Source organism: Argopecten irradians, chromosome 14 (genome assembly GCF_041381155.1).
Source record: "Argopecten irradians isolate NY chromosome 14, Ai_NY, whole genome shotgun sequence".
Lineage (NCBI taxonomy): Eukaryota > Metazoa > Mollusca > Bivalvia > Pectinida > Pectinidae > Argopecten > Argopecten irradians.
In genome coordinates, this window is record NC_091147.1 from 6,094,515 (window position 1) to 6,118,284 (window position 23,770).

Genomic DNA, 23,770 nt, shown 5'->3' on the forward strand with positions numbered 1-23,770 from the left:
GAAAATTTCCTTAAATTATTTGAAGAGTAGAAATAAACTATTGTACTAATATACATGTATGTCTGAATCTTAAAGCTTGTATGTAGTTTAAATTATGAGTTGGTAAAATTAGACAATCATTAACAGTTTTTTTTATATTTTCTTGAAATATCCTTCACCTTCACCTCCATGCAGGCAAAACACATGCAACAGTATGTGTCCGATTTATTATTTGAATCTCACAAGTCTAGTTTGTGTTCCATTAGTAAATATATAACTGATCATTGCACTAAATATATATGTGACTAATTAGCATCTTAGCCAATTTCTATATAGCTACAACTATGCATATACAACTTTATACAACATGTACAGAGTTAAAATTACTAGGATTTCTAACATGTTTTTGCTACCTAAAGTTATCTATTGTTGTAAGCTGGCATCGTTAAATTTCCTTTCCATTGTAAAAGTCAATTAAGAGTCAAACATAATTATCATTTTCACAAAAAAATAATGAAAATTTCTCAATTTTACAGTATACAGTATAACCGAAGTAATAATCATTATATGTATAAACAAGAAAAGATAACTCTGTCATTATGAACAGATCTATTTAATTAATAGACATACTTGTAAGATAGTTATGATATTAATTACCCTACTTTTTTGAAAACACTAATTATAATTTTTTAATTGAATTCTACATTATAATTAACAGCACACACTTATATACACTGGAGATTAATCTATATCAACTCACCAATTTTATAATTTATCTTTGTAGGAAATCAAAATGTCATAAGTATATACATGTAACAACTAAACTTTTACCCTTAGGACCTGTATAGTCGAATTAATTTAAAATTGAATATCACACCTGAAGTCCAATAATTTTGAATCACCAATTAATCATTTAAATTCACTCCAATTAGATCATTTGCTGACAAGACGGTAATTTCAATTGATAAATAATTAAACATATCCCAATAATATGTCATCTATTATATGTAAGAATTAAAAATGTCTTCAAAGTGAAGTTTTGTTTTTGATTTAGGGTTTATAATTTCTTCTAATTCATTTATCTTGATTTTTTTTATAGTTTTACATATTCAAAAAAAAATAAAAATAATACGATGCAACTATTTGATTTGTAAATTAATAATAATTTTGGAGGCCATTCTATCGTTGCAAATAACAGTTATCTACCCTTGAAGGTAGATTGATGTATATGTGTAACGTCAAGATTTTTCAGAGAAAATAAATTATGTGAGGTTTGCTACCCACAAGGGAAGTAACTCTCTAAAAATGATAGATAAAATATAAAATTGATTACAACTGTATCTTGTACATTATGTTTTATCTATAAACCTTGCATGCAAAGTATTTTAGACTAGAGGCTGGTATGACAGCCGTGTTGGTTGCTCTACGTATACATGGTCCTCTGTATTGTGCCAAACTACTCAACTCATTAATATACGTAAACCATGAAACATTGTCATCTGAAAAAACATGCTTACCCTCATCTGGGAAAATAAGGCACAATAAAAACGTGTTAATATCATATTATTGAAAATAGCAATCATTGGTTTTAGTTGTAATGTCAAAATTTTACATCTTTTTTTTTACAGACAAAATGATCATTTTAAATTAATATTGATTAAAAATCAATAAATTAAAAGTTCTTTTATACATGCATTAATTATAAGTTATATATTGAAAAGCATATAAGCTAAAAACAACAACACACTGATGCAAATAATGTTCTTGATATATACCATGCATGTTATATATGTACATGTATATAGCTAAGGCATTCAACATAAAGAAATTAATTATAAAATTATGTAAATGATAAATAAAACCGAATACAAGCCTCATGCATAACATCCAAAGTTTAACAAAGTAATATACCATTCCAAAGAAAATTATGTTTATTTTTCATGCAAAATATTAAATAAAATCATAAATAGCTTATTCTATTCTTCTACAGTTTACTATTAAATGATATGGTTTAAATATCTGTTGTGTTACTACTGTAACATCTATAGACAGTTCTGGATGTCGATCACCGTCGACCAGATAGCTCAATATGCTAGAGGCATCAGGCTAGTGTTCGGATGGTCCCGGTTAGAACCCATGTCTGCATTGTCATGCATTTACTCCCTCAAACTAGACCTAATATTTGAAACTTTTTCAAATTACCTTATCGACTTATTAGGGAATATGTTATCTCATTCAACTTATATTCAAGAATTTAAAATTTGTTGTAAAACATGAAACCAATTCAACCAACCTTACTACAGATAGAGTGTCAAACTTGGAAACTTTTCAACCAACTGTTACAAGATTTAATGTAAAACTTTCAAACCTATTCAGAGTATAAAATGTAGCCTAGATTAAATACACATTACTAAAACTCATTCCCAACTGATGTTTTAAATATATATTTCATACATATATTTCAATTTCTTTGACCCTGACCCTTACCTGAATTAGCTGAATTGTTACCGCCGGCGCCCCCTGCCCCTCCTATCAATGCCGCTGCCATCTCTGGACTCAGACCGCCTTGTTTTAACATCTCCATCAGGCGAGCGTTTTCTTCACGGAGTTCTCGGATGAGTCGGTCTGTTGGACTCTCGTTCACTGTGGCCGTGGTCTTAATGGCCTTCGCCCTATCAGCTGATTACAAACATCAGATATTTACAACAATTCATTTTTTGTAAATGGGAAATAAATACTGTACATTAAATTTTGTCCTGTTATGATAAAGCTGGGAAAAAATCTTTCCAAGTTGATGAAAAGGAGAAAGTCATGTTACATTACATTTTTTTAGAGTTTTAGAGACTTTGAAATAAGTTTAAATATTACTATTCAAAATTTGAAAAAAAATGTTCATCCTTATAAAATTATCATGTTGGATTTAAAAATCACATTCATGTTACAATTTGATTTTTAGAATATTTAAAAATGGAATTTTTAAACTTAAGATAAATTTCTGGTATTTCTCACCGTTTATTCTTTTAAATTGTTTATTGATGGGAGGATAATTTCACATGACTGTTGATATAACAGAAGATTTGATAAATCTGTTAACTTCTGATAGTTTTGTAAAAGTAAAAAAATCGAATTCAACTTGTAACAAAATGTTAAAGCTTTAATTGATAACTATGATAGTACTTACCGAACCGTAACGTGGAGAGGGTTTCCTCATAGTTAATATCAGCAGGACTCAGGGCTGCAATCTATAATTACAGTACAAGTGGTATTTAAAAACACATCATTATACCTCATGTTTGTAACAGTGTTCGTGATTAGTTGAAACATATGACATGACAGGGAAATCACTGTTATTATATCTCTGGGGTACATGCCCCCATGGTAACCACAGTACCTCGGTGCTCCCACAGTAAGTTATCTCCCCTTCAAATTGTTCAGCAATAATTGGACGAAACATCACATTCAATGATAAAATAATATGAAATATTAATGAGCACACCTTTTTACAGTGATTTTATTAAAACTATATGATGACTATTACCAGTTTACCGAGAAGCTACATTAATTAGAACATATAATATATACCCACCATTATAGTCTTACTGTTTCCTCCCAGAGCGTTCTGTAACAGTTTGGTGAGCACCGAGTCACGGTACGGCACTGAAAACAAACATCACTTATGTTATATAACAACTAGAAGACACCTTTAAGTTTGTGATTTATGAACATAATTCTTTATCAACAATGTCATCAGGAAAAGGAATATTTAACACTGGAGGTCAAAGTTCTTAAAGTGTCCTTGTATATAACATTGACCCAGTAGATTAAGAGGAATTTTCCAGACAATCTTAATTAATCCTGGAAGCTAAAGAGAGTATAAAAAGATGAGCATGTCTCTATCCCAACTATTGTGACTCACCAAAAACCTTCAGGAATATAACATTCAAGGTCTTCCATTGTTATAATCACAATGTCTTATCATCAGCTACTTACCGACAGTTTTCTTCTTGCCCGTGGACAGGTCAGCGAGAGCCTTGATTACGTTACCGAGGGAGCTAAGAGACTGGTTAATGGCGGAACCTTCCTTTAGTCTGTCCCCAGTAGCCCCTGTCGAGTCAGCTCTCTCACTGCAGACAACATAGATTACAACATGTTAAAATAGAGGAGGCAGTGACTACAAGGTGGGGTAGGTTTTGTAATCAAAGAAATCAAAACACTGTTTATGATATGTATCAAGTAGATAACTGCAGGTGTAATAAACCAATAACTTTTATCACAGTTATCTCCCCTCATCTCGTTAATGAAATGAGGGTTAATTACCTCCATTCACACAAATATTTGAAAAGAAAAAAAAAATAATAATCTTCTTTTAAATGTAGATGATTCACAAGGTAACTAGGAATCAATTACCTATGATAATGTAAGTCTAGAGATTATCCAGAGATATCTCCTTATATCAAAATAAATTTTTAGAGGATCATAATTCAGGAGATTTCTAACTGATTACCGACACCAATAATTCATTTAAAATTGGTACAATTCTGTACTAGACTAAGTGATATTTTAAAATCAGTAACTTATTTTTTTAAGCTGTGGTTGAATATATTTATGACAATAACATTAACAATAATAACACAAATATTAGTGGGAGTACGAGATAGGCTCTCAGTGATATAAACAAGCGGAGTTACCTCCCTGCCAGATCCACGAGGTTGACGACGGCCGTCCTTGTCATACTCTGTCCTGTCTCGTTTGGAGTCTTCTGAGTGAAGGTTATGGCCACAATCGTATGGGCTCGACTACACAAACAAAATAACACGATTTAATATGGCATAAAAAAATTATAATAATGAAACGAAATGAGAAAGAAATATCTCTATAATACACTATAATATCTCTATAAACACAGTGAAATGACAGCGAGGCAAAAGTTATCTTAATTAACAGATGCCATAAATACAGTCATGCTTTGTATAAGCATATCTAAATACCTGAATTCAGTATTATTTCCTTCTCAACAAATTCTACCTTGAAACATTAAAGATGATAGATCTGACATAATTTGCTGTTGCTATGGTGATACCTGCTGGTGGCGTTCATGTTGGTGGAGGCGACTGTCCTGTTCCGTGTGCCTTCATTGATCTTGTTGTCGATCTCCTTGTAACTGTTCACTGGACATGATGTCAGCTGTTCAACTGAAATTTTAAATCAAAAGCAAGTTAACAAACCAGTTGGAAGGTATTTGCCGCATAGGTCCTTATTAAGAAATACGTTTTCAGCTAATGATTAATTAATTCTCTAACTTTGTAAAGATCTATAAACAATTAATTGTCCTCAAATTTAGCACATCATTTCATTGTAGTATATACAAATTATCAATCCCTCTTGAATTACAGTAATATTTTTAAAACAGGGAACTTGGTATACAAATCGTGACAATGCTACCCTGCTGCTGAGGTGTAAAGGGAGGTAATTAACTCTGATAGATTAGAATCAGCACACTTACCATAGAAACCCTTTTTAGGGTCCTGTCTGACCTTCAGGCCTCCTTTCTGGCTGATGGTTTTGGGGTTGAGTAAGTCACGCACTTGCTCATTGTAGATCTCCAACATGCCAAGGGTAACCTGTGTTATAGGACATTCATATTTATTTTTTTAATTATGACATACAATTTTCAAGGGCATATTAACTAGCAAAGTGCTTAGAGATAAACAAACTGTACCTTCTAGGCAATATTCAGAGTAACCAAATGGCCATCTTCGATATTTCAGAGATTACTATCACCATCTGTAGACTATGTCATACTGAAACTGAAGGCATTTCAGGTGAAAAACCTGACCAATCACAAGTCTGTACAAAGATTTAAATACTTTGAATATTACAGAGAGCGATGCCCAACTTCAAAGCCATACAGATTAATGTTATTCCACATGTTTGATGTACATCAAACGACCAAACTACCTGTCTAATATATATGGTGTCACACACAGAGCCTTCACTTTTGTAATAACATTTTCCAGGGTGGACATAACGAGTAAGCTAATTAATGTTGCATAGAAAGGTATAATTGGTATAATTTATGTAGACCTAGCTCGATATCTTTCTATCACTGCCATTGTATATTGTACTGGGTTTGATAAATATATTGATATTCGTATAACTCTCTAAGACATAAATACACCCCAAACCCTGACCCCCTTCACTCTTGTGATATCAAAGTGGAAAAGAAAAGTAATGGAGCAGACATGCGTAACATTTTGTACACACCCCAGCCCCTACCTTAAAGCCCCCCTCATCCCACCCCGAACACCTGACCCACCCATTATCATATAACAAGGTCATAACAACTAAGAAAATACCTTTTACCTAATAATTATTGATCGTAGATCCCAGCAGAACTGATGTACCTAGTAGTATATAGTATACTGTGTAGCTAGCCTATATGATATGGGAGCTTGGCCTCTGATCAACTTGTATATCATATATAACTGATATTCCATTTTGTTCTCTACTACAACTGTTTGTTTTCCCCATACTTGCTTTTTAATATTAGCTTTAAGCTTTATTTCTGGTCTTTGTTATATTGACAGGTACCTGGCTCATTTATTTTTTAAGACATATGTTCTAGTACATAATCTAATATATTATGTACCTGAAGTGAACATGTCATTTAAAAAAATCGCGCCAGGAACCTGTGGTTATGATTGTTGTTTCTGTAATTATTGGTACACTTGATTATCTTGTTGCATGCACTGTTCAGTCATATGACTTCCCTGTTTTACTGTCTGTTACAGTAATTGTCTGACAGTATATCAATTACTGCATTCATTTTCAGTTTAGAAAAAAATAGGTGGTCACTATCTTTTAGCCTTTGGCTTTAGTTTGATTATTTCTTTAGCTGTCTTTTAAACATACAGAACATCTGAAAGATTACAACATAATCCTATTACATACGTGTACTACACAGTCTAGACGTAGATGTTCCTGTAGGATTTAGGACTATATACTTCAGTTGTCAAATGTATTCACATACTCATTAACATTGTTGGTCATTTAAATATTGTCTCAAAGCTTCAGGGCTACAATGGTTGGAGACTTCTAAAGCCCTTGTTTATTGTTGTATACCAGGGAATTGCCATCTATACAATGCCATTGATGGTATAGTCCTTCCCGGGGTATAACTTTTCACTACAGGTATTCAGCTTATAATTATAGGTGTGTATATGTATGTACCAGGTACACACAATCACTCAAATATACCTGGTGCTAAGATGCCAGTTAAATTGCGTTAAAATATCTAACAAAATTAAAATGGTTCTACGTTCTACAATAACGATAATCTGAAAATTTGTTTGTTTAGAGGTTTTAATGGAATATGTCAACATCAAATTAGATCCGGAAAGTAAACAAAATTTTGATGAATCATTCCATGCAGTAAACAAAATATTGATTATCAAAAAGAGGTGTAAGACTTCATTATTACCATGTTCTAGTTCTCTTATAATTTCCCTACCCCTACCAGAAATAATTCCCCAGCCCCGAGCTACCCCTACCAGAAATAATTCCCCAGCCCCGAGCTACCCCTACCAGCAATAATTCCCCAGCCCCGAGCTACCCCTACCAGCAATAATTCCCCAGCTCCGAGCTACCCCTACCAGCAATAATTCCCGAACCCCTACCCCTAACAGTAATACATTGTAATTACCCAACCCCTATCCCTACCAGTAATACATTGTATATAATTACCCATCCCCTTACTCCTACAAGTAATACATTGTAATTACCAAACCCCTACCCCTACCCTACCAGTAATACATCTTAATTACCAAACCCCTACCCCTACCAGCAATAATTCCCCAACCCCTTCCCCTACCAGCAAAAATACCCCAACCCCTGACCCTACCAGCAATAATTCCCCAACCCCTACCCCTACCAGCAATAATGACCCAATCCCTTCCCCTACCAGAAAAAATACCCCAACCCCTGACCCTACCAGCAATATTCTCCAACCCCTACCCCTACCAGCAATAATTCCCCAACCCCTATCCCTACCAGCAATAATTCCCCAACCCCTACCCCTGCCAGCAATAATTCTCCAACCCCTACCCCTACTAGCAATAATTCCCCAACCCCTACCCCTACCAACAATATTCCCCAACCCCTACCCCTACCAACAACATTCTCTAACCCCTACCCCTACCAACAATATTCTCCAACCCCTATCCCTACCAACAATATTCTCCAACCCCTACCCCTACAAGCAATAATTCCCCAACCCCTACCTCTACCAACAATATTCCCCAACCCCTACCCCTACCAACAATATTCCCCAACCCCTACCCCTACCAACAATATTCCCCAACCCCTACCTCTACCACAAAGATAGAGCTTATAACATTAATATTATCACTGTCTATTTCGGCTCCTATTAATTCCCAAACCCTCGACATAGATGATATCATAAATAAACATTAATGACTTTATTTGTGAGTTGCTATGACACCTGTATATGTGTTGCTATTATTCTGATCACTGTGTATCGTCGGTACATTGTGTTACAATGTATTGAAGTTTTGTCTGATTACTGATCATAACTACTAAATGCATTCGAGGACAGAAAAGATCTTGGGAGCCGATCCTTCTGTAATATAGACTGATATCTAGTACAAATCTACCAGACTAATTATCACAAAGGCCCCTAGTATGTTGACATTTATAGGAAAAGTCTATAGTGCATGAGTTTGGGCAAGTGAAGATTATTTCCGTTTTGTAAAATAGATTGTGCAGACGGAGATAGCTTCCCTTTAAATGACCTGGAGCCTTATAAATAAAAAAAAAATTATTGTTGCAATTATAAATCAAGGCCACTTTTACTTAAGAGTCATATAAAGGTATCTCTTATTGCTTTTCTAAGAATAAGAAGTTACCAAAATGAAATTTCTTTAATTAAAGAGTATGTTTATTTAACACTATCAAATACATCTAATATTACTTATTGGATAAATGATTTGTTTACAGGTAGAAATATGGAGAACACAAAATAAAGTTATCATTATAGCAATTTTACATACCATATTAGACCCAATAAGTGCCTCCACAGGCACTTAAAAAATGAGGCAAATAAGGGGCACAAATAAAAGTAGAAACAAATTTGGGCTAGGCTTTCATACTGTTATACAAAGTAAGCCATAAATCAATTTCCATAAGAAATCAGTAAGGAAACCAACACAAATGTCATATTTTCAGTCTGTATTTAATTTTAAGTTAGTGAAATTGAAGCCTTAAAAAGTAGGATGGACTCTGATTATTGGATTGAATACAGTAAATTACATAGAACCTTTCTGATACAGTAGTGATCAAAAGTATAACTGAAGAAATGAAATGGTAATTCATACTGGTGCATTTACACATTTATATATATATAATTATTGCTTTCACTAATTAACTTAAAAAAAAGATACTCTCCAACAAAAATTTAAAAAAAAAAAATAAGGCTTTATGATATTGTGAATTGCTTCCATTGTAGAATCATCTTTACAATAGCCACACAAACAAAAATGACTTAAATATAATCATTTCCTTTCCTTTTCCCATAGTGAATAATAGACACGTTGTTGTTTATGTATTTATTTTTAAATTATAAAGTCAATTTCAATGTAATGGTTGCCAATAAATTGAATTGAAGTAACCATATACATATATACATATACATATCATTCAACATCAAAGTTAGAAATTTCAAAAGCACATTCATTATAAAAAATTAACATCAACACTTTATACTTTGGGTATAAACTTATCAACAAACAACAAATATAATTGCCTATCAAAAGGCAGGACAATTAATTAGCACACAATTGAGACAATTAATTAACTGGACAGGATCATGCAATATACCATGTCACTATAGTACAAGACCAAATAAATATTTCCATGCAGAAATAAATATTCATTAATACAAAATTCGAATTCATGACAGCATGGTGAGGCGTAAAGTGAAGTGGCATCTGTATTAAAACTACTTTTAAAAAATATGAAAAGATTAGAGAGCACAGCATCAGTTACCTCCATAACAATTTTTACTTTATTTTATAGAATTTTCAGAAAAAATTCTTTTTCTTAAGAAAGTAACAATCATTATAATGAAATTATTATTATACATTGTAAGTTTATTTAACAACATCAATATAAACAATAAATTTGAAAATGATTAAACGAGCAAATTAATTTGAAATAAAAACCTTGATACATCTGTTTGTGATGTGTGTGTCATATATAACAAACACTTAATATACAGATCACCTGGTGAAATGTCTGTCAAAAATAATAAGGTCAAATTAAAAACTACAGCAGGCTCCACCTCATTAAAGTATTCACCATTACCTTTGCAAACATTTTATGTAAATATTAATAAGTATGTATTACAATGTCATCAATAATATTTTAGTCCAAATATATCTATCATTCTACATATATACAACTTAACAGATAAGGTTGATAAATAAACAAAGTTGTCCTTTGATTTGTGTTATGTTTAAGGAGTTTTCATTGGTTCATATCATTTTGGTATTATATGTCTCTGGGTATGTAACACTTCAGCTAACTATCATGTATTTAAAAAATATTAACAAATTGGTTTCTTTTTTACCAACTATTGATAATTTGTTAAAATAATAATAACGAAAAGAAAAGATACATATATTATTCAAAGAAAAATAAAAACTTCCTACATTCATTTTAAAGCTACAGCAATAAGCATCATATTTTTAAATCAATTACTGCCCTTTAACAAGAGTTGTCTACCTTTTAAATTCTTACCTGGTATTCTTCATCAGCTCCAGCATTAATTCGTTTCGCCTCTACAGCTTTGAACAGCTCGTCACAAAAAATTGGTACAATGCCCTTGTTGCTTCCGTACCCGACCATGGAATAAGACTTCCCACTTCCTGTTTGGCCATACGCAAACAGTGAACAGTTGTAGCCCTTCCAGGCATTGTCCAGTACGCCCCTACCAAGGTCATCAAACACCACTTTCTGTAAACAAGAACATAATTAAAAATCACAATAATTATTATATCTACCTAATATATAATGTAATTGTGGTAGACACAATATCATCTCTGAACAAGGACTGTCTGCCAACTAATACCTTTGACCACCAAACAACCAAACACTGTTACACCCCCTCCCCCCCCCCCTCATCCCATTGTTTTGTACCATAGGGGCATATATAGAAAATCTGGAAAAAGGCAAGTACATGTAGGTATCTTGTTTCAATATAGATTACGAACATTTATACTGTACAAGGATTATTGCCAACAAGTTTTAATAAAATCCCTTTTGCAGTTTAGGAGGAGTAGTGTTTTATCATTTGAGTAACAAAGGGGCATAACTCTGAAAAACATGTAGGTATTTTGTTCCGATAAAGATTATGCACATCTACACTATCTAAGGCAGCATGTTTCAACAATTTAGGGAGTGATGAGGTTTAGTAAGTAGATCAGCCAGCTGGGATAGGTTTATTGATCAAGTGATCTCAACTATATCTAAGAGCTAAAATTAATTTATTAGATAAAAACTAAAAAAAATGTTAAAATGAAGAGACAACAACAATGAATAAAATAAAAAGTTTATCAACACAGTGATAACCACATCATGGAACTTTTGTTTCAGGTATTAATAACAATTAATTTAGAGCCAATTAGACTAAGATTAAATACAATTAAAACTTTAAATTTGAAACAAGAATCACATTGATTTTAGATATGCTAATGGATATTACAGCTGTTGAATGATTGACAAATGTTATAGTCACGTCATAACACCACAACAACGATTAATTTGTCTGGAACTATAGCTGCTTGTCTAAATATAGCTTGCTCATTAATTATGTAGAATCCTTGAGTACATGTACAACGTGTTTAGGAGTAAAGGTAAAGTGGGTGGCCGGGCCCAGTGTGGTGTGAAGGTTCAGTGAGAAGTTACTGGGGAGAAAAATACATCAATACTACACTTCATCAACCAAGCTTATACAATCAACATTATAACTATACACATGTAACTTCTGATTGATAAAATAGCTAGTACACACATTCAATCACAGTTAAGATGATAGTCTAATACATTCTGTGAAATTCGAGAGTGATGAAAAAATTGAAAGGTAATTAAATTTGAATTAAAACAAATTCATTAGACTTATATATATGTCTAATAACCTCATTGAAAAAGTGGGGGATTTGTACTGCATGATTGCCTTAGATACTTGTACATTGTATACTGTGTATATCCAAAATGTCTTCATGTGACTTCAGATAAAGTTCGATCAGGTCAATTTCGTACGAAATTTTAAGTCAATTTTACCTGTAATTGACATATTAATTAAGGTGCCTGTTTCTTCAATTTCTAGGTAGCAAAGTAAAATTCAGGTGAAATCCAGGTGAGTTACATGTAGGTAAAGATCTTTTCAGGTCGATCATATCTAAATGCCACATCTAAATACTACGGCCTTATCTGCCAGGTTAAGAGTGTGTTGGGTTTATTAGCACCTTAGATCTGCAGACTTTTTTTTTTAATTTATTAACTGAATTACAACCCGGAATGAGGGGGTCATTGGGATCAAATTTTACTGTTTACTTGATGATTTGAAGCCCATACTTTGTTGTACTGAGAAAATCTTTTCTACAAGTACAGGATGATTGTCGGAGCTGAGTAGGCAAACAAAAGATTTATTGTGTTACGTAACTGACATTTTAGCCCTTACGAGATAAATACCTTAATTGTTTTATGTTAAATGTATTCATAGGGGAGCTCAATAGACAGACACAAAGTGTTTAAAATTAGTTTATTGACATTTGTCCTGACGAGATCTTTATCTATCTACCTGGTAATTATGTTATACAGGTATATTGACAGCCACCATGCATATTAAGCTGGATCACACACTATAGATCTTGGCCTACACTCTTGTGTTGAGGAAAAGTAAGCAACACTCTTACTGAAGTAATTAGAGTCATGCAGTTATTGTTAAAAATAGGATTAATATCCTACCATAAAAGAGTCCTGACCTGATTATTATAATATCTGTATTTATAACACCTTGTTACACCTGGGCCACTGCAATCTATACAAAATTAATTAGCTTCTCAAATACAGCTGGGCCATAATAACTGTTATGTTATATAAGATAACTAGATAACTATAGAAACAGAAAATATGTTTATAACAAACACATTTACAACTATTCCGTGGTAATAACATAGCATTTGTTTATTTCCCCATTAAGGTTCCTATAAGATTACTATAAGTTTACGACAACCCTTTGCTTATAACAAAGTGATTTTGTTAGTACCTATATATATATATATGCGCTATTTGGACACCCCTGCCTATCCATGGAGTGACTATTTGGACACCCCTCTCTGCCATGAAGAGACTATTTGGACACCCTTGTCTGTCCATGGAATGGCTATTTTGACAACCGTCTATGGAGGTCACTCCTCTCTGTGCATAGAAGACACCCCTATCTGTCCATTGAGAGACTATTTGACACCCCTGTCTGTCCATTGAGAGCCTATTTGACACCAGTGTATGTCCATTGAGAGACTATTTGACACCCCTGTCTGTCAATTGAGAGACTATTTGACACCCAGTGTATGTCCATTGAGAGACTATTTGACACCCTTGTCTCCTATTGAGAGACTATTTGACACCCCTGACTGTCCATTAAGAGACTATTTGACACCCCTGTCTGTCCATTGAGAGACTATTTGACAACTCTGTCTGTCCATTGAGAGACTATTTGACACCCCTGTCTCCTATTGAGAGACTATTTGACACCCTTGACTGTCCATTGAGAGACTATTTCACATCCCTGTCTGTCCATTGAGAGACTATTTGACACCCCTGTCTGTCCATTAAAAGACTATTTGACACCCCTGAGTGTCCATTGAGAGACGTTTCGATCACAATTAATTACATTATATAGCAATACCACAGACGTATACTATAGCTATAATATGGCAATATTAAGCTCAAGATTCATGACAAAAGTCCTCCCATGGCTGTTTATCCTGTCAAAATTGTTATTCCTCTGATAAATCCAAATATATACTTCATTATCGGGGGTGCGTTAACCTGGCCAGCCCACTCTCACTTTTCAACCTTTGTGTTTACATTTTACTTAGCAGGCTTATAACAAAGTGATTTTGTTAGTACCTATATATATATATATGCGCTATTTGGACACCCCTGCCTATCCATGGAGTGACTATTTGGACACCCCTCTCTGCCATGAAGAGACTATTTGGACACCCTTGTCTGTCCATGGAATGGCTATTTTGACAACCGTCTATGGAGGTCACTCCTCTCTGTGCATAGAAGACACCCCTATCTGTCCATTGAGAGACTATTTGACACCCCTGTCTGTCCATTGAGAGCCTATTTGACACCCAGTGTATGTCCATTGAGAGACTATTTGACACCCCTGTCTGTCAATTGAGAGACTATTTGACACCCAGTGTATGTCCATTGAGAGACTATTTGACACCCTTGTCTCCTATTGAGAGACTATTTGACACCCCTGACTGTCCATTAAGAGACTATTTGACACCCCTGTCTGTCCATTGAGAGACTATTTGACAACTCTGTCTGTCCATTGAGAGACTATTTGACACCCCTGTCTCCTATTGAGAGACTATTTGACACCCTTGACTGTCCATTGAGAGACTATTTCACACCCCTGTCTGTCCATTAAAAGACTATTTGACACCCCTGAGTGTCCATTGAGAGACGTTTCGATCACAATTAATTACATTATATAGCAATACCACAGACGTATACTATAGCTATAATATGGCAATATTAAGCTCAAGATTCATGACAAAAGTCCTCCCATGGCTGTTTATCCTGTCAAAATTGTTATTCCTCTGATAAATCCAAATATATACTTCATTATCGGGGGTGCGTTAACCTGGCCAGCCCAATCTCACTTTCAATGCTTTGTGTTTACATTTTACTTAGCAGGGTTTTATTACCAATAAAGCCAGAAAATATATGATACATTCATCTTGAGATAACATCAGCTTTTAAGAATTTAATCAAAATCATCTTAAAAATTGTCCATGCAATAAATTGTGACTTTATGACGTCTGGACTTTTAACTTCTGTAAGTCTATTATCTACCTGGAGAAGACGTACAAGCTAAAATGAAATTCCTCAAAGCTTTAAATCTTCACACTTACATGTCGTATGTCAGGCAAACATGGAGATTAAGTATGAGACCTGTAGTATCTGTATCCTTATGGGGGATCAGAGGGTACGCTTTGTAACCTTAAGGGGGTATATATCTAACGTTATGGGGAAAGGGCGGTTTAATTTAAATTTTACCAAGTACGTTAGGGGACAACTGTGATAGGTGTAGACCATATAACCTTAGGGGTAGGGGGGGTTGGTGTAGACTATTTAATCTTAGGGGGTAGGATGGTTGGGATAGAATATATTTAATCTTAGAGGTAGGGGTGGTTAGTGCAGACTTTTTTTACCTTAGGGGAAGATGTGGTTGGTGCAGACTAAAAAACTTTAGGGGGTAGGGGTGGTTGGAATAGACCATTAAACCTTAGTGGGTAGGTAGGTGGTTGAGATAGAATATATTTAATCTTAGAGGTAGGGGTGGTTGATGTAGACCATTTAACCTTAGTGGGGTAGAGATGGGATGGACTATTTGACTTTAAATGGTAGGGGTGATAGGGTCAAGACTAATAGAGTTCTGTTTAAACTTAGTATTTAGGGACCAGTAAATGGGATAGTGATTGGTAGAATTTCTTGACAACTCACCTGATCTGCGTATTTTGATCCACTTGGTTCTAGGTAGCCCTCACTGTTCTCTGTAAATTGGTCATGTGACCAGTAGGAATAATCAAAGGCAAAACGACGAGGTTCTGCTGACATGTTCTCCGGGTCCTTGATCTCCGTCGTTTTCCCCGACATTTCGATGATAAGTTTTGCATTTCTGCTGGTTTCTCTTGAATTGTAGGCACAGTGTTAAGGAAAACCTTTCTTATTAAATGTAATACTATTGGGAACTAGATACTTTTACCCATTGATAAGTATATGTAGTTAAATTTTCAGAACTGGGATCATTACTAGTCATATTGTTAACAAAATGTTGGCTATAAAAACATTCCACAAATAAAATACATTTAATCAGAAGATATGTACCAAGGGCCTCTTAGAACTATAGTAGTTCATTCAGAGCTTTTCTGTAGTCACAGCAAATGTTATGCATGTAGTCAGTATAAATTACAAGTCATTGTTAAGTATTTTCTAGCCAATTGTCCGAATGGCCCTGATTTCATTTCATGTACCTGATCCCTAGAATATTGTATTACTAGTTATGGTGGGTTGATACAACATATTAAAGATATGACAAAAGGTAACATCATGATCAATGTGGTCCTGCAAAATTTTAAATGTTCATCTGAATAGAATTTTTCAAATAGTACTATTCAAGTAAGTTTTAAAATGTATCATGCATCTGTTTGCTTCGATGTAAGGTTATAAAATATCACCTCCTCAGGTTGATAATTTACCATATCCACCTCAATACATGTCAATATTTGTATAATTGTATAATATAGTGAGTCGGATTAATTTAAGTCAGATTCTTTTGGACAACAGTCTGCATGCAAAATAACATGCATAAAGGTTTAATTCACAAGTACATGCATTTGATATAATAATCAGACCAGGACTCAAACCCTGGACCACAAACAATATAGACAGTAGCTGAATAATGGATGGAAGATTTCTCACAGATGGTCGCTGCGGGAACGGAGTGGAGGCAGAATATGATTTATTATTCGTTCTATATAGCGGTATGCTCTGTGCTACATGTACGTATACCTGGACGGTCACAAATGATTGACCTATGGCCAGTCTCACTTACATATATTGTGATACACTACATGGAAAGAAAACGGGAAAAAAATGCACAGATGTTCATAAAGTATTTTGCTGAAATACAAACTATGGAATTATAGCTTAAATTATTAATACATCTGTACGTTGTATGAACGTTATTATATTTAAACTTATTTTCAACAAATATTGTAAAAATATATTCTTCATTGTATCTAAACGTGCAAAAAAATGATGATACTATAAATGGACATTCTGAATTTACAATAATGAAATAAAATTGACGAGAACGTTGAATTTTAAATACATAAAGTTTCAATCACGATGTGTACTCTTGTCATATTAACATGCGGATGTGTAGTCGCCCGCTTGTTTACATAAACAATTATTAACGTACTGAAGTCGTGACCGGGTAGCACGCGACACATTATTGACTGTTGTAGCGTACCTGGATACGAGTCGTTTCAGGGCCGCATCGCTCGTATCATTCGTCTATGTATGATCAATTAACACCATTTATGAAGATCTACTTCTGAATCACATGTGTGTAAACATCTGAAAATAAAAATATTCCTCCATGCCGTAATAAAAGGATATGAATGGGCGAACCCGCACTGCTACCTTTACGCTTTCAGCCATTTTCCACGTTCTTTAGGCTGTTCCTTTATCCTCCCCACTTTTATATAACACACGTGGAAATGAAACAAGTGGCTATTTACTTTATGAAATGCATATTGCTAATCAACATATTATTTATTCTGCAGGAAAATATTTTGATGTTGCATTTCATTTTTCATGCGACTGTATTAGTAAATTATTAAATTGAGGGTTACTAAATGGAAGAGCCAGTTAGTTACTTCCGTAAACAAAAAGAACGATAACTTGCTATAGGCCCATGTACAGATGTATGTAAGAATGCGGGAAATCTTACATTTTCGAATGAAATTGTCAGAAAATTGAAACATGTTTATACTATTACAAGCACGAAGAAATTATTAAAAATCCTATATTTTTTAAAAATATCACATAAAATTTCGTGTATTTTTTTTATAAATAAATACATTTACCGAGAATTTTATTTGCGCAGTAATTGATTCAAGGACTTATAAATCCTTGATTGATTAGATAGATATATTGTTTGATTGATTGATTAATTAGCTCAATTAAGATGAATATAAATAAATCAATCAAAAAGACTTAAACTATTATTGTAATTATGCCAAACTAATTTAAACGATAGGTTTACATACATGTACTTGTATGTCCATTTCCGCAAAATAGATATTAATTACATGTAAGTCATTAGAATAATTTGGGCCAAGACACCGAGATTCTTTCTATAAAACTGATGAAAGAACCGGCTGCTAGTTCAATCAAATTTTGAAATCGACAAAGTCATCGAAGGCGTTAAATTAAAATTTAGATTTTTTACGTTATGATAATTAATATGAAGTATTGTTGCATTTAATCCTCCAAAGTTTATATAATTTTTCTTTTTAAATTAAAAAAAAATTCAAAATGAATGAATAAATGAATGAATGAGAGAAACAGTAATTTGAAAATCAAATAGATTTCATAAACATACATATACATATATATATACAGAGATTTAAATATATTTAAATTTCAGATATATATGAGGTATCGGAGTTATATACATTTGTACACTTAAACTAAGAAAGTAAGAATAGAATAGAATAAACGTAGTGAACGTAAAATATAAGCGTGGTGTGCGAGAGCCACCCCATCTCCATGTGATTTTCTCCTAAACTGCCTTCAGTTTTACTATTCATGAGATAGTTGAGGCAGGATATGACGACAGTGGGAGATATATCGAGGATGTGGTAAGCATCATCAACAAACTTACGTTGGTAAATTTTGTTCCTCAATAATAAGTAACGCAATCCTTACACTATAACAAAGGGAATAATACAGAGCTTACTAGTACGTACTCAATAGCTCACAGTTGACTGATCTGGTTTGGACAATATTTTGTATTCCTCTAGAGAAGTAATCTTAAGAAAATGAAAAGGCTGACGTGTATGTAATCTAATATCAGTGAATATACGAGCTATTTGTAAACGACCACATATACTGGGTATAGTAATTTCCCCCTCAGACTGGATGTTCGACATTCACTTATTGACCACGACACTATTGATTGACCATTTTAGATGAAACTGAACTTGTCGTAGCATGTTCCAGTACTTAACACAATGGAGTTGCTAACAATGTCACACTTGGATATATAGATAACATACATGCACCGACAGTTACACTTGATTGAATTTAAATTGGGTAGACCATAGTGATTACTTACAGAGCAAATTAAGGAGGAACAGTCATAGCAACCATTGACTTTTGCCCACGGACCAATTTAACAAAATTCAAGTGATTAGTTGTATAGGAAGATTTTGTAAGGAAAATTATCGCTCTTTCCAACGGTAATCTTATTTTATACAAGCGTGATAGAAATATGATTTTTTTAGCCGCTAAATCTACTTTTTTGTAGTTGGGTTAGCCTAAAACGTCTAAAAATGGTCAATGAACACTCTGGTGGGTCCATAATTATATAAACTGTAAATAATTCTCTGATTCCTGTGGTGAAAATCATTTAAAGGCACAGACAAAAATGTATCATAATTTACATTAACTACGACAGAAATATTTTGCAATGTAGACATTTTTTTTAATGTTTTTGTCTGCATGAAACATATTTGAATACTTTACACTTACTAATGACACTGTAAAATATTCAATGACATTGTAGATCACAACTTGGATTAATGATCTGACCATATAAAGTGTTCATTACACTGCACTATAAATGTAAATATTAGGTTTTTTGTCAGTAACGACAAAAAATCATTCTGAGCCTTTATTTGACTATGTATAATAAAACGTATACATTGGAAGTATTGTATTTCTTAAAATAATGGTAATTTTTTATTGATTGGTGAGTATGACAATTACGGCACATATAATTTTAACATTTTTATTTACTTAGCTCCTAACTCAAATTCATATATTCATTAGTTCCCATGTATTTTGTAAATGAAAGTGTTTGTATATACAGTTTGTTTTATAGCCAGTCTTAACACTATGCAGATGACCCACCGTTGGAGAATGGTATTTTGTCTCTATCAAAAACAGGAGCAGGCGAATAAGCATTTTTTTTCACTTAAAAAGTTACTTATTTCACACCATTACCATCATTGAAAAGAGCTTCTTTATATATATACTTGAAGATAATATGTTAATAATATAGTTAATTGCGTCCCGAAACATTCCACATATCTATGCCCTATATGTAATGAAGTACTGATTGCGCATGTACCAAAAGCTAAAGAAATAATTTATTATGTATTTTTGTGCTTAGTAGACACATAGATTACGATTAATCATCAGTTATTGTTCAAATGATAGGTATCGTTTATGCTCTGTCGGCGGTGGAGCATTTCAAAACGAAATATTTATCAAATGGTACCATCAAAATATTGTATCAACCATTTGTTTAAACCGCAAGGCTAACCTAATTGAAGTGACATTTTTATGAATATACATGTACCTGAATATTACATAATGAACATGTCTAAGTACCCTTAAATACTGACTTAGAAAGTATATGGTAAAAGTAAAACACGATTTCCCATAAATTCTAGTCTTAAATTCTCCTGTATTCAAAACATGAATAACAATTGATGCATCTGTTTTCACGTTGAATATTCTGTTGGTAGCCGAATAGAGCCTAAGGCGACAAGAGTGTATTACCGCCCGAGACCCGGCAGTATTACACCAATACAATACAATATTACAATACAATATTATTATAGATAAATAAAATAATATTGTATTGTTAGCGATACTCACAAGCTTGAGTTATAAAATTACACAGATATCAATATTATATAATAACCCCAGGGAGATCCCAGTATAAACAATCAATTACATACAACTTTAAAAGATTTATGATATCAAGACGTACTCGTATGAGGCACTAAAATTCAGAGCAAAATTTATGCAATATTTTACATTTTATCACAATATATTTGACTTTGTTATCATAATTTTATACCGCCTCGAGCTCACTTATATTACTACTTAGTTAAAAAATTTAACATATATACCATGGTTCACCTGTATGTACTATAAAATACAATGATTAGCCATACTAAACCAACTTGTGTAATAGATTTGAACACATGTTTATATAATAATCACAAGGAAATGAATACCCCTCTCTATAGACAACCTGTTATAAACTTGAAATAATTCTATCTATAAAGTATAACCGTCTACGCTTCATCATAATATATAATGATTAAACTAAAGTATACGGCCGGAGTTCTTCTGTCTTTAGAATATAAAGCTGGCTACGGTAATGACGTGGAGATGTGACATAAATATTCAGACCGGCACTCCCTCTTACTACCACGGTAGATTCCCTTGTTAAGGTTTGTCCTTCCAAAGATTAGATAGCCATACATTGTTGTCGGTTGTAGCAAGAAGTGTGCTTATACTTCTCATTTTTACTTTAGCTGTATTAGTACTAGTTAATATATTCGACACATTTAACTTAGATGCGATTTTGCAAACACGAGCTCCCACGAATTTCCTCTTCTTGACGACCATGAGTATACTTTATACAGGATCATATTAGACTAAGTGCTTATTGTTTGCAGACGTGAGTATAAACGAACAGATTCCTGTGGTTGTTCTGATACAGAGGATCCATCTTATTTCACCTTTGGCTCCAATATTTGAGGCATGTTTACTTAGCCCTAAAAAGGTAGGTATATATATGAGAGAAATGGAAGCTATTGCACTAAGGTGCTGTTCGAGTTATGAATACATACGGAAATACTATGATAATATTGAAATCTTCCGAAGAAAATATTTCAATTAAGAATTAAGTAGTATTTTAATGAAGTTAGCTCTTTGTCTACAAGAAAATGGAACTCATTCCTTCAAGTGGATTAACAAAATTAAGAGTATATTTGATGAAACTGGTTTTTCATATATATTTGATAATAAAATTATCATGCCTAAGATGTTTTTCAAACACTATTTAAAACAAAGGCTCCAAGACCAGTTTATCCAAAACTGGTTTTCTGATGCCCACAACTCATCGAGAGGACAATTCTATTTGATTTTTAAAACTGAATTTAAATTTGAGAAGTATTTGACAATATTGTCCGAAAATAACAGATTGCAAATAACCAAAATACGTACCTGTAACTTAAAGTTTCCCATTGAAACAGGCAGATGGCGAAATATTCCTAAAGAAGATAGACTTTGTAATATGTGCTTGGAACATGTTGGAAATGAGTTTCATTATTTGTTTGTTTGTAATAATGCGGTTGTCCAACATTTGCAAAGAAAGTATATTCCAAACTACTTCCGAATTAACCCAAATGATAATAAGATGAAAGGTTTAATATCAGTTTGTAATAAGAGTGTCCTAAATGGACTCTCCCTTTTTCTTAAAAAACTTAATCCTCTACTATTATCGTAATAATGATGCTACTATGAAATCAAAATATTCTACATTTATGATTTAGGTGTTTTTTTTCTTATTGCACCATGAAAGAAATATTTATACTTTGTGTTTCGTACATGTGAAATGTAAAAATGTTGAGAGTAATTGCTATATAATAATGTCTTAATGTTATGTACATATACTTGTCCATCCTGTCATGCTTATACACTTGTATTTGTTTTATCTCTCATGTTACACATTATAATGTGTCTGGGTGTAAAATAAAATCGTTGAATCGTTGAAAGAAATAAAAAAGGGTTTAAACTCATACTTAAACGATCAGTTAATTACGTATTTTTCATCATAATATGGAGGAAAACCAAAAGGCATGATCCCACAGAGTTTTAAACAGTACAAATACGAAGAAGGAATTCAGGAAAGTACCGAGGAAAACACATGAAAACTCTATGTCTATTCAGGTATCAGAGACTAATAAATGTACATTAAATTATATAGATCAAAACTTGTTTTTGGTATCTTTATAAAAGTAAATCGCAGAAACGGCGATATAAATTATCAATCAGATCTTACATGTCATGGTTAAACATTTAGAAACCCTAAGATCAATGTAGATAAATATGTATCACATTTTGAAAATAATTTTTAAGAATGTCTAGGATATTTTTTATGCTGATGCACACCTCTGAGATGTCAAAATTTTCTTGCATCAAACTTTTTTCTCTCGTGTAGATTTTTGGAAATTGGAGTTCATACCATACAAGAAAATGGAATAAAAATATGTTAGTGAGCTCGTTTTTGAGCCGTGGTCACTCAATGATACCGATTTGACAAAATATTGGATTTTATAAGAATTTTGCCGTTTTGACCATAAACTCGATATACATGTATTAAAGACATAATTTCCTAAATAGGTGTTTGGTTTAAACAATATTTTATTCAGTTAAATAGCGTTACAGTACTACAGTATATACATGTCATAAAAGGTTGGATACAGAAACAAGTAAAATATATATAACTTATAAGCAATATATATAACTTATAAGCAATAGGACAGCACTGATGATTTCTTAAGTTATCAGTGCTAATTATACTGTACTTTGGTAGGAAAGGGAAAGGTACAGGGATTGAGTAAAGCAAAATGGTGTTTATTTTTATACCATACATAACCAGAGATTTGTTGAGAAATCGGTCATAGTTTGATCGTAAGTAAAGCTAACATTATATAGGTTACAGGTGTTTGATATATTTGGGTGTTTGTAGAATTTATTGTAAAATGGCTTTCTTTAAAAATTTAGCAGTTATGATTGATAACACTCATATTTTTCTCGCAATAACAACATACAAGAATGTATGCTACCCCTTAATTTTGAGCTGCAAAAT

General features: G+C 33.1%; 1 protein-coding gene across 3 annotated transcripts in view; it reads right to left on the reverse strand.

Annotated features, from left to right (window-relative positions):
- LOC138307971 (kinesin-like protein KIF28P) overlaps nt 1–16,032 on the reverse strand; it is a 37,999-nt gene extending 21,967 nt beyond the window's left edge. For 2 of the 3 annotated variants that reach the window (XM_069248923.1, XM_069248921.1), the window contains exons 1-9: nt 15,808–16,032; nt 10,795–11,010; nt 5,483–5,600; nt 5,060–5,171; nt 4,668–4,775; nt 3,970–4,103; nt 3,566–3,636; nt 3,161–3,221; nt 2,461–2,658 (exon numbers count right to left, since the gene is read on the reverse strand). In XM_069248923.1, coding sequence (XP_069105024.1) covers nt 2,461–2,658; nt 3,161–3,221; nt 3,566–3,636; nt 3,970–4,103; nt 4,668–4,775; nt 5,060–5,171; nt 5,483–5,600; nt 10,795–11,010; nt 15,808–15,960 — 1,171 coding nt within the window. In that variant the 5' untranslated portion in view covers nt 15,961–16,032. The remainder of the gene's footprint in view (nt 1–2,460; nt 2,659–3,160; nt 3,222–3,565; nt 3,637–3,969; nt 4,104–4,667; nt 4,776–5,059; nt 5,172–5,482; nt 5,601–10,794; nt 11,011–15,807) is intronic. The other variant, XM_069248922.1, reaches the window with a different exon arrangement.
- Nucleotides 16,033–23,770: the final 7,738 nt, after the last annotated feature.